The 12,444-nt window shown below is 58.6% G+C and overlaps 1 protein-coding gene across 1 annotated transcript in view; it reads right to left on the bottom strand.

The window, feature by feature from the left end:
- Window positions 1–2,272, bottom strand: part of QSOX2 (quiescin sulfhydryl oxidase 2) — a 30,189-nt gene extending 27,917 nt beyond the window's left edge. Inside the window, exon 1 of the mRNA XM_036092123.2 lies at window positions 1,951–2,272. Coding sequence (XP_035948016.2) covers window positions 1,951–2,272 — 322 coding nt within the window. The remainder of the gene's footprint in view (window positions 1–1,950) is intronic.
- Between the last annotated feature and the right edge of the window lie 10,172 nt (window positions 2,273–12,444).

Genomic DNA, 12,444 nt, shown 5'->3' on the forward strand with positions numbered 1-12,444 from the left:
GGGGGCCCACCCAGTGCAAGGTCTGTGTGCCCCAGGGACTGGACAGCCCAATTCACAAGTGACTGATGGGCCAAAGTAATGACAGGGGGAGGGAAGCCTGTGCTCACACGGGACCACAGGGAACAATGGGCATCTGCTCCCCTGTGGGTGGCAGAGGGGTGGGGGGAGGGTGCTTCTTCCCAGTGATTCCAAGGGGAGTTGGCTGAAATCAGGCACAAAAAGGGCCCTGTGGTAGATCACGTGGTAAGCACGTGGTAGACTTAGTGGACTCCTTTCCTGAGGAATTCTTGTGTGTGGTGGACATCCACGAGGAAGAGTTCATATGCTGTGTTTCCTGGTGCTCTTGGCCACGAGCCTTTCCCTGCAGGTGTCTCGTAGGGCTGGTGTCCCTGAGAACAGTGACCCTGCAGACTTGGTGCTTGTGCTGACTGGATGCTGGGCCTTGTGCCCAGTTTCTGACCCAGAGGGCCTGGGTTGGGGCTGACGTGTTTCTAACAAGTCCCCAGGTGACCTCTCTTTGGGGACCCCAAGTGGGCCACTCCTCAGTGCTGAGGGCTCTGCCCAGGTGCCCCGAAGCTGTCCCCACCCTCTTTCAGGCCACAGCTGCTTTTCACTTTCAGCCATATCTCCCTTCCATCTCAGGCCTTCTTCCTGCCCTGACTTGGACAGCGTCCAATCCTGTTAAGGTAACCTTATTTAGCTAATAGCTGAGTTAATCACACCATTAGGTATGGATTTTACCACTCTCATTTCTAGAAGAAACCTTCCTTCCAAGTTCCAGGGACAATTTTCCAGGCTCCTTACATGATGGTTCAACAACAGAACAGTTTGCAACGTTCGAATGTGGTTTACCATATTTATGTTTCAGATACTAAACGAGAAAATCAAAATACGCACAAAATAGGCAACAAGTGTTTTGCCACAGATACCCGCATTTGCATTTGCATTTACATATCTGCTTCTGCCACTAAAAAACAAATGACAACTGAAAAGTTCTCTATGTTATTAAAATGTTTGTTTGTTCCCAGAGCAAAGGCTTTAAGAGAACCTACTAAGGAGGGTGTGTCGACCTCCTCGGTTCCAAACACTGGGGGCTTAAGAAAACAAGAGATCAAAGAAAAAAGCCTTCAGAATCAAGAATCCCAACACCCTGAGATAAGAGAACACAGCTTAAAGATAATCATTTACAATTTTGCACAAAAACCGTATTTAGGCTTTTAAGAAGTTTATGAATCCGTCTGGTTATGAGAAAAAATCACAACAGAGGAGGATAGAAGACTTAGAAACAAAAGTGCAGGAGGAAAGTATAGCAATTTGTTACCCTCCTGCCCACGGAAATACATAATTCGAGGTTAGCTGAGCACCAGCTAGACTCCTGCCAAACCTCACTCTTGCTGAGGACAGCTCCGACGTCGGAGCCATTGTCGTTCCATTTTAAAGCGCAGCCCGCTGGCTGGGAGGGTGATGCAGACGCCCCCGCCCCCCGCCCGCCCCCAACTCCCCCGTTCCTCGCAGGGCTGGCGAGGAACCTGGGGACTGTCACCAGCGGGCAGCAGGATCGTGTAGCTGGGTGGATGTGCGTCCGGGAACGCTCTGCAGGTCCCGGTCTGCCTGCGCAGAGGTCTCCAGCGCATCTGCATGGCTAAGTTGCCAGCTCACGGAGCACCCACCATATGGTCAGCTACCCAAACCAGAAGAGGTGGCGGAGGAGGGTGTAAAGGGCAGGGGGCGCGGGAACGCAGTGGGGGTCTATCCAGGCGCCGGGCGGGGTGTGCGTCAGCAAACAGAAGGACAAAGGCCCGGGCGGGGGGCTCCCCCCGGCCCCACCTGCGCAGGTCGGGCCGCAAGAGCGCTGCTGGTGGCTCTGCCTCAGGACCCGCCAACCCGCCGGGCTCCCCGGGGGCCGGCTGCGAGGCCAGGGCACAGGGGTCGCGCGCGGGCGCGCCTCACCTCGCACGTCCCCGGCCAGGGCCCGCCAGGTGGGCGCGTAGCCGATGCAGTGGCCGCACCACGAGGAGTAGAACTGCACGAGCCACGCGGCCGAGCTGTTGGCCGTGGCCCCGCGCACGCTGCCGCTGTCCAGCACCCACACGGCGTCCTCGCCCGCGCGGTACAGCCGCGCCGCGCCGCCCGCCCCGGGGCCCGCCGCCGCCGCCGCCAGCAGCACGAGGAGCGGGGACAGCCGCCGGGCTCGGGCCGCCGCCGCCGCCTCCGCTGCCGGGGCTCCCTGGCTGCGCGCCGCCGCCGCCGCCGCCGCCCCGGCCGCCGCCATGTTGGGAGTGCCGCGGCGCGCCTGACCTTTCACCCTGGCAACCGGCGTCCTGTGCGCCGCGCGCGCGCCCGGCCCCGCCCCCGAGCGCCCGTCGGGCCCCGCCCCCTCCGGGGTCGCCGGATTTAGCAACTGAAGAGGTCCCGCGTCGGAAATGCAAATTTAGCGGGACAGTCAGATTTACGAACGATGGGCTGCTGATCGGAAACTGACTTTTAACTGGGGGCCCTGTGCTTTATCCGGAAGCCCCACCGGGGGCGCTGACCTCGACTTTTTACTATGAGATCCTGACTCTTGGACACGCAGCCAGACCCCCACGGGCTCGGACGTGCTGTGGCGCCGGAGTTGGGGCTTTCCCGTGGACCGCAGCCGACTGCTTTGCGGGCCTGGGAAATAAAGCTGCCTGGCGTCCCCGTGCGCCCGGCGGCCGTCCCCCGGCTCCGCGTCCGAGGGCGCTGGGGGAAGGAGGGTCCCGGACAGGCGGCAGCTTCACTGAGCAGGAAGAAGGGCTCCCGCCGGAGGGGCCGGGGGCAGCGCGGCCCGGCAGGGCCTGGTCCGGGGGGTTAGAAGCCTTCTCTGGGCAGCGGCCCCTGGTGACCGTTTTCCCCCTGGTCGGTTTATTTTTTTTTTTTTTTTAAGATTTTATTTATTTATTTGACACAGAGAGACGCAGCGAGAGAGGGAACACAAGCAGGGGGAGTGGGAGAGGGAGAAGCCGGCTTCCCGCTGAGCAGGGAGCCCGATGCGGGGCTCGGTCCCGGGACCCTGGGATCAGGACCTGAGCCGAAGGCAGACGCCCACTGGTCGGTTTAGGGACCTTTCTATGTAAGGCTGTGGCCAGGCCCCGGTGGGCATGGCGCTCTGTCCCAGCTTCCTGTGATCTGGGCCCGTGGTTTAGCCTTACACACTGTATTTTCAACATTCTGTGTCTCCCAACGCCTGTAAAATGCCAGTCCCGAGTATCTGTCACCATTACGGTGTGGTTACACTGGTGACTGGATAGGGTTCCTACCTTGGTCCCCTAGGGGTGGTTTGCTTGGATGCAGATGGTGGGCATTGGTATCAAGAGCCAAATGTTGGTCCAAGGACGGGGGTATCCTCTATGAGGAGCTCCTCCACTCCTGACTTAAAGAGCGATAAGTAGTTGCTCAAATTTGCAAAAAAATGGAAGTGGTCCCTCAACGCGGAGTGAGAGGTTGGCCTGTGCCTTTGCCCATTCCGTGAAGTTGGCCGGGTCAGCCTTCCAGTTGTCTGGTGGGGATGGACTCCCACACAGCCGACAGTTCTGAGCACGGACTGGTGTGGCTGTGGAAGCTTTTAACAGGCGGAAGGCTGCCTTTTTGCTCCCAAATGTGGGTGCTGGGGGTGCCGGCAGAAAGGAGTTACACACAGACAAACGAGTCTGATGGGCAGAAGGCCAAGGCGGCCCGTAGGGCTAACGCTAGGAGAATAGAGGAGCAGGGGTGCCTGGGTGGCTCAGTTGGTTGGGCGTCCAACTCGTGGTTTCGGCTCAGGTCGTGATCTCAGGGTCATGGGATCGAGCCCCATGTCAGGCTCTGCATTCGGTTGGGAGTCTGCTTGAAAGATTCTCTCCCTCTGCTCCCCCCCAACTGGTGCACACGCTCACTCTCTCTCTCTCACACACATAAATGAATACATAAATCTTAAAAAAGAAATAAAGGAGGAGCAAAACCACGGCTTCTGTCAGGGTTCCCACTCCTGGGGAGACACTGCATATAATCCTATGGCAAGGATGAAAGGCAAGAAAGCACCTAAAGCTATGAATGACCAAGAAAAGCTAATAGTCATTACCTATCTGGCATCAAGGAAAGGTCTGGATTTTTCCTGAAAAGGAGCTTCAAATCTTTTAGAGGTTCATCTCCTATGGAGTCAGGCCTATTCCCTGGGGTGTATTCCTAATCCTTAACAGGACCGTGGGCAGCAGAGTTGGCCATGGAAGTCCTGTCTCCTGGGTGAGCTCCCTGTGGTGCCTTTTGCGGAGGTCCTTCGCTTTTCCTACCTTTCCTGAAGATGGTGGTTTCCAGGCACAGTGCAAATGGTATTGGATCCCCAGCACCTTGGAGACTCCTGGAGGGGCTGTTGTCACTTTGTAGGTTCCGTGGGATCCCAACCCGGGGAATTGTCACACTCTTTGTTACTTCCGAGGCTTGCTCTGCCCTACAGGGAGAGGCCTCTACCCGGTTAGTAAGGGTGTCTGTGCAGACTAGGAGAGAGCGGATTCCTCGAGATCTGAGCATGTGGGTGAAACCCATTTGCCAGGCCTCCCCAGGGTAGCTTCCCTTTAGCTGTACGCTGGCGGGGGCTCTTCTTCTAGTGCAAAAGATCTTGGGAGCCATTTTCAGGAGGCTGTCCAGAGTCTCCTCCGGTCCCCTAGGAGATTTTTGTAACTTTTTTCTAATGTCAGAAGTAGACTGGGCGAGGGGCACCTGGGTGGCTCAGTTGGTGAAGCCTCTGCCTTCCGCTCAGGTCATGATGTCAGGGTCCTGGGATTGAGTCCCGCGTCAGGCTCCCTGCTCAGGGGGGAGTCGGCTTCCTCCTCTGCCTCTGTGCTCTCTCTCTCGATCTCTCTCAAGGAAATAAATAAAATCTCTATATATAACGAAAAGAAGTAGACTGGGTGATAAATTTGTCCTTAAGAATAAGCTGCCCCTGGTAATTATCAGGGTGTAGGTTGGTAAGTTTAATAGTTTAATCAGGGCCTCTCAGAACTTTTCCAATAAGTCTGAGGGGGTTCCTCTCCTTGCTTGACCTGAGAAAGCTGGGCATAATTAAGAGGTCTGTCACAAGTGTGCTTGAGACCCTCAGTAATGCATTGAAAGAAATGTCTGGTCCTCCATCTCCCTTCCTCAGTGACTCCCTCCCCCCCCCGCCCCCCCGATCATTAGTCGGGACGGCCTGGCTCCCAGTGGGATGTGGAAGGGTGTCAGCCTCCTCTAGAGGTTCTCTTTCTTCTATTCCTTGTGTGGAGTCTGCCCCTGGTCTCGGGCCTCCCCCGTCTGAGGGGAGCTCAGATTCAGGCTGGATTCCAAGGAGGGCTTGGGTTTCCCATTGTCCACTGCTCATCTCCATAAATCACAGCCATCCGTATGGCTGATCCTTTTCAGAGGTAGAGAGGGTCTGATTCAGGAGCATACTATCTCTCCAGGTAAGATGGAAGACCTGGCTGTCTTCTATGGGGACCTCAATATACTCATCAGGATCATCCAAACATTTTCCCATGTACTTTTTTATTTGCTTCAACTCCTGGAGTAAGAAGGTGTGGGAGACCCACGTGGGGTTCCCTCTGTCATTGGGGGCTGTTCCTGCAAGGGGAGCAGAGAGGGGTGACAGGTGCTTGAGGCTCTGGTTTGTATGGAGGGGGTGCGCTATGCTTTGGTGGAGCAGCTCCCTGTCTGTTTGGTCAAGATCTGACTTCTCCTTTTGATGTCCCTCCCTTGTTCCAATCTGTTGCACCACGGCCGGAGGGACTGGGTCGTTCACATATTTCCTATACGAGCCAGTGCTACCCCGAAGGGTGAAGAGAGCCCACGCGTAGGAACCTCAGACCATTTGCCTTGTTTTTTTAACAGAAGAGGTCCAATTGCAGAATGGTGCCATGGTTCATGCTTCCCTCAGGAGGCCGTTTTCTCCATCTTCCAGTTGGTTCTCGGGCCATGCACAGGTGCAGAGAATAGCAAGAATTTCTTTTGAGGGTCAGCTGTTGAGGATGCACTCCAGGGGAGTGTGAGCTGTGGGGGGCATATTCCCCATCTACCAAATAAGGAGGCACTCCTGGGCACCCACAAGAGTCTCCAAATCTTGAGTGGGGCCTGAGCAGGACGTCTCCTGCCACCCCTGTCCCCTCCTATCTCTGCGTCTAGGAGCAGGGTTGAGGCGCGTCTGGGTTGGAGCCACTCTGCACCCATGTGGCCTTTGTTTCCTGTGTCCTCCTTTTCCTTTTCCAGAGTTAGGGTTGGCCTGTGTGCAGTGAGCTTCTCCCCACTAGATCCTCAGGTGCACAGCCCATGGCACTTCCCGGAGGGTATCTGCCAACCATTGCCACAAAATTATCATCGGCAGACTGAGTTCTCTCCCCGACTTAGAGCTCCAGATGAGAGCTCGGGGTGTGTGATCCGATTTAGGACCCCGCTCTGGTGGCATTCCCTGAGGGAGGCGAATCAGGGATGGCCCCATTTGCCCCATCTGCATCCCCTCTCGGCTACCCTACCTGGAGACGAGCCTACGCCAATAACAGGAGCAAAACGCCACCTGCAGAGGGTGTAATGAGCCTTCGCCAGGCAGAAGACCGGAGGCGGGACCGTGGGCCAGAAGGGGCCACAGGTGTCATCTATGGTCCCAGAGACGCCCCCATCTATCACCCGGTGCATGATCTCAGGAAAAAACTCGGGGTCAAAGGGATCCAGGGAAAAGCGGGGACCTGTTCGCCATGGCTCAGGAAAGAGAGAGAGACTGAAATCTCCTCAAGGCACAGGCACTGGGGATTACAAGCGACCTCTGTTCCAAGGCTCCAGGCACCACAGGCCAAGGGGAGGAGAGAAAGCGAGGACATGGAGAGGAGATCGCTCTGCTCCGCACACTGCTCTCTTGGGATTCGTGTCAGTGGTCCCCTGGGTCGGGTCGCCCGTGGTCAGGTCACTGTTGTTCCTTTTGCTTTTGGATGCCACCAAAGAGTAGCCTTGGCCAGGAACCCTCAGGCGTCGGGAGGGGGCGCTCCTTCCCATCGAACAGCCTCCGAAGCCCTGACCCTGGACAGAGCCAACATTCCCTGCTCTGGGGACAGGACGATTCGCACAGTCCAGGTCCAGCAAGCCTGATCGAGCCTTCAGAACGGCGGCCGCACGGGCTGACTGATTCCCATTGTGTTCCAGCTCTCCAGAGCAACTTTTATAGGGCGGAGATGGCCCGAGAAGGGAAAGGAGGAGAAAAAAAGTGCCTTTGTCGCGGTATTTCTCACCCTCCCTGCGATCCCAGACGAGCCCCCAGAGAATGTCCCCAGCGCCCGGCGAGCATCCTCCGGATCCGTGTCCGAGGGCGCTGGGGGAAGGAGAGTCCCAGACACGGCGGCAGCTTTACTGAGCAGAAAGAAGGGCTCCTGCCGGGGCGGGAGGGGCGGGGGGGGCGGGGGCAGCGCAGCCCGGCAGGGCCTGGTCCAGGGGGTTTAGGAGCCTTCTCTGGGCAGCAGCCCCTGGTGACCGTTTTCCCACTGGTCAGTTTAGGGGCTTTTCTATGTAAGGCTGTGACGCTGGGACCCGGTGGGCATGGCGCTCTGTCCTAGATTCCTGTGATCCAGGCCCGTGGTTTAGCCTTACGCACTCTATTTTCAACGTTCTGTGTCTTCTTTAGGCCCCTTGGTGGATTCTTTGCCCGGTGGCTGTGTGTCCGGTTTTCGGCATACAGAGCCTGACCCACAGATGCTTGTTGGTGCGGCCTTGCTCACGCCCAGCTCCCTGATGACCTATCGATTCCTCAGCTCCTATCAATATGACTTTTTGCTTAATTCAACAGCAGACCTGGTTTTTAATTGCTATTCGTAATTGTTATGCATATCAACATTTTCTCTGAACTGTGGGACCAAAACAGAGAAGAAAGGAAGTGGGTCACAGAGCAGACACGAGTCAGCAACAGTCCCTGGCCTGGTCAAATTCTTCTGTTTCAGGCCTCTTGGCTCTTCTGCAGCCCAGGCAGAGGGAGGGCATGTGCAAAGGCCCTGAGGTAGAAGGGCAAGCACGTGGGAAGAACAGCTGGAGCAGAGTGAGCCAGGGGAAGAGAGGGAGCCCAGAACCAGCGGGGAGGAGGTCTGGGTGGGGCCTCACTAGTCAGGCTGCAGACTAGGGCCTGCTCAGGGCGCCTCACAAACCCCACAGACCGGGCATTTACTGAACGGCAGACATTCGTTTCTCACTGTTCAGGAGGCTGGACGTTCCAGGTCAGGGTACGCAGGGTCAGCTTCCAGTGAGGCCCACTCCCTGGTTTGTGGACAGCCGGCCACCTTCCTGCCGTGTCCTCCTGGGGCCCTTCCTCTGTGTGTGCTCGTGGACAGAGGGAGAGCGAGCTCTCTGGGGCCTCTTCCCATGAGGGCACTAATACCAGGGTGGGGCCCCGCCCGCATGACCCCATCAAACCCTGACCATCTCCCAAAGCTACCTCCTAGCACCAGCACTCTGGGGGTTAAAGCTTCAACGTATGAATTCTGGGGAGACACAGTTCAGTCCACAGCAAACACCCAAAGCCACCTCGAGGGACTGTGCCCCTCCCTCCCCAGGGGCAAGTCCCACCGTCACAACTCTACCCCGGGGCCTGTGTGTCCCCATCCAGGCGCTGAGGGAGCCAGAGGGGGGCTCTCTGGGGCAGCCAGTGGGGGTGCATGTGGCCCCACTGAGCGGCCTTTGGGGTTCTCCTGTTCCCTCCTCGGCCAGCAGGAGGCCAGTCACCTGCTCTGGGGTGTGCTGGCCGAACCCCCCGTCCTGCCGTGGGGATCCCTTTTCCTCAGGTCTCATCAGACAGGTGGCAGCAGGGTGTCCCTCCCCACGGGGGCAAGGCAGGCTGGTGCCGCTGACACCGTGAGCCCCACTGGAGGCCAGTCAGAATGGCCGCATACTACTTCACCCCAAACCTGCTCTGGGGTGACATCAAGCCAGCCGTGGCACCCGGCCTAGCCCAGCATGGAGAGACTGCACCACTTCAATGCACATGTCGATTGTAAAATGCAGCCAGATTCAGAAGCATTAAAACAAGGTGTGTGGGGGATTGTATCTTAGAATCCGAGAAATGGGGCAGCATCGCAACTTCTGCTGGTTTTCCAGGCCCTGCTCCAAGTCCCACGACAGCCCCTGGCACCCCCCCCCCCCGCACCGGTCTGCAAGAGGCATCTGCCCTCCCTCCGTGGGCGCGCAGGCCGGGCGACGGTGCTGCTAAGGTGGAAACACGCAGCTGAGGGGGATTGTCAGATCCTCCGACACAAGGATGCTCTCTGATTTCACAGGCTTTCGACAGTGGGGAGGCCTGCATCTCAGAGCTGATACAGTGAGGGATTGGTGTTCCTGTTTTACAGAGGGGGAAACTGAAGCTCGGGGGCCCAAGTACTGTGGTTAAGGGCACACGGCACAAATTCGACAGTGGGGGTCTCCAACCTGGGGGCCCCTGGGGCTCAGGAGGGGCCGGGCAAAGGCGCAGCTCCTTCCTGGTCCCGGGGCCGCCTGTGCAGCTGCATAGGCACGGGCCCCGGAGGGCAGAGCCGCTGAGTCTTTTCTGCACCCCACCGACGGGGCAGGCTCTGCATGGGGCAGAGAGAGGAACCCAGCTGCAGCCCAGACTCTGGAGCAGGCCCTGCCCTCCAGCTGTCGTTTGGTGTCCAGGTGGTGGAACACCACACATTCTCAGGAAAACTTCTAGAAGGAGGATTATTCCAGAGCACTGCCACGCACCAGGGACGGAGCCTGGTGGGGACAATCCTGTGTGTCCTCACAATAAGGAGAGCGGGGACGGTGGACACGGAGGCAGGGGGATGGGGGTCCCTGCCACGCCCCCAGGAGGAGGTGGAGAGCAGGATTTGGGACGGACTCTGAGCATCACAGCGGCCCCGCTGGGCCATGTTACAGCCTGGGCGGACGCAGCCGTTGGACGGAGGGCCACGGGTGCCGGGGTGTGTGTGCACGGGCCCACGATCCTGTCCTTGTGCCCCAAACCTCTCGTCCCATATGCAAACACCACCGCCAGCTCCCAGCTGTGCTCACGGGGATGTGGGAGGGCCATTGCTGGGGGCAAAGGTACGCTGTTGGGGGACAAATGGAGAGGAACAGCTTGGGGTTTGATGCCTGGCAGAGGGTGGGCCATGTGGGACTTGCAGACCTTCTTCTGGGGCCAGGATGCTGCCTGGGGAGCCGGCACGGACAAGTCTGACCTCCTCAACTGGGTTTGCTTGGATGCTCATCCAACAGCCAGACAACCTGGCCCCGGTGGACCAGCTGCTCACTCACCTCCCACCCCGGGGGGCCAGGTGCCCCGGGCACAGGACGGCACCACCCTGACGGCGCCGCGATGTTCCCCCGGAGTGCACGCAGCCGTCGCTGCTCCACACCTGCCCTCCTGGCCCTCAGCTGTATTTTATAGGAGCGGCTGTTACGGCCACTCAGGGTAAGGGACGAAAAGGCCCCGTAAGCTGGTCTGGTGGTCTGGGATTTGAAGGACTGAAGGCGCATTCGGGGGCATTTTATGCAGGAGGGTACGGTGCAGGGCAGCTGAAAGAGACAGATCACTGGAAAATTAAATGTGGGCTTTAACTGGGAAATAATCACTTCCTGTGAAAGATAATGACTTCTCTGGAGGCTGGTATCAAGATTTATCGGCCCACGAGGTTAGTAGGGACTGGAGCCAAGGCACGCGAGGCCCTGGCAGCCGCAGTCCCGGTGTGGAATTTCGCCGGCTCCATAGACCCGAACGCTAGAGCCGCGCTCACACTCATGGGGCCGGCTGAGACTGAGGGCATCGGACACCATCACGGTGCTGAGCTGAACAATCCAAGTTACTGTAGAGCGCGGCTTCCCGTGGACCCCGCTGTCCTGGGCGCGGCGTGTCTCCAGCCGGCACCTGGGGAAGGTCGTTCGGGAGGGTCCAGCTGGGAGCACAGCCACCCCACGGCGACCAGAAAGGGGGCGATCGAGTTTGAGGCAAATCTGCAGGGTTTTGATGCGGAAGATTTATTACCATGCCAAACGCGTGTGTGTAAAATACATAACTCCTCTCACACGGCCTCGTAAATCCAAAAGGGTCAGCAATAAATAGAGAAAAGTAAAAAATTACAGACTAATTTGTTCAGAAAACTAGAAGGAAATCAATAAGAGAGCTGTAGCTCAGAAGCTGGTTGGAAACTGTGTCTACAGAGCGGAACACCTCCCCCCACCCCCCATCCAAGCCTCTCCTGGGCGAAGGCAGTGTGAAGTGTCTTAGCCCGTGCCTCCCCGAGCCCTGAGCCAGGATGAGCCAGCGTGTGACAAGGGTGGGTCTGGCCAGCAGCCGGCCTGGACGCGCGGCTGCCCCAGAGCTGGGGCCTGATGGAGGGCTGCCTGGAGGAGGCCCTTCCCCAGAGCTAGAAGGTGGAGGGTGCAGGCCGACCTCGGGGCTCTGCCAGGCCAGCTTTGGAGACGTCTCCCACCTAACCTGCAAGTCGCGAAAATCTGGGTCTTCCCAGGGGTCCATAAATGCAGTCAAGCGGCTGAGTTCCTCTCGTAAAGCTGGGGAAGCCTGAGGCCCTGGATGGGAGGAGCCAAGTCCTGAAGGATCAGCACCCTGCCAACACCCCTGAAGACCACCTGTGTCCCCGAGGGCTCATCCAACACTGACGGCCACCAGGGAAGGGGCTCTGGTGTCTTCCAGAAGGTGTCCTGAGCGCTCAGGGAGGCCTCGGCCCACCTACAGCCAGAGGACAGACCGAGGCTTGGCCGGTGAGCTTTGGCCCTTGAGCTGGCCGCTCCTCTAATCTGCACAGGTGGGCTGCCCCACACGCAGGCCTGGGTGTCAGCAACCAGCAGAGCTGGGGGTGTGAGTGCAGACGTGCCCCCCGCCCACCTCCACCCCGGGCTGCCCCACGTCCCCAGAACCGCGCTCTCTCCCCTGGCCTTTCCGGATGGCTCTCCGTCCTAGCAGGTGGTCTCGCGGCCTGGCGCCCGGTTCAGCCTGGGAACTGCTCCCCTCCCAGCTGCTCCAGACTGTTCGCTCTCAAATCCGTGACTTCCGCATCCGTCCTGGGCCAGCCGGCCTCCGGACACTGCCCGCACAACCCTTCACCTTCCTGCCTCTTGAACTCTGTGGAACAGGGACCCTTTCAGGTGCCTCTGGAAGCAGTGGACCCAACGTCCAGAAGAATGCAGAGCCCACTGCACTTGACGTCACGCCAGCGCCTGGTCCTCGGCCTACCGTCGGGTGACCACCCTCACGGCCAGCGGCAGGTGGCTATTCTGAATGGCGGCTCTGCCCTCGGGGGTCCAGGCTTCCAGAGCCTCCCGCGTGTGCCAGCACACGCAAGCACACGCAGGCACAATGACACAGCAACGTCACAGGGGTCTGTGTGTCACCGCGGGCCCTGCACTGTCTCCTCAGGAGTCTCATCTGTCTCGGGGACATGCCGGGTCAGCCTCGGGGACACGCCAGGTCTTCCA

This window comes from Halichoerus grypus, chromosome 14 (assembly GCF_964656455.1).
Source record: "Halichoerus grypus chromosome 14, mHalGry1.hap1.1, whole genome shotgun sequence".
NCBI classification, from domain to species: Eukaryota; Metazoa; Chordata; class Mammalia; order Carnivora; family Phocidae; genus Halichoerus; species Halichoerus grypus.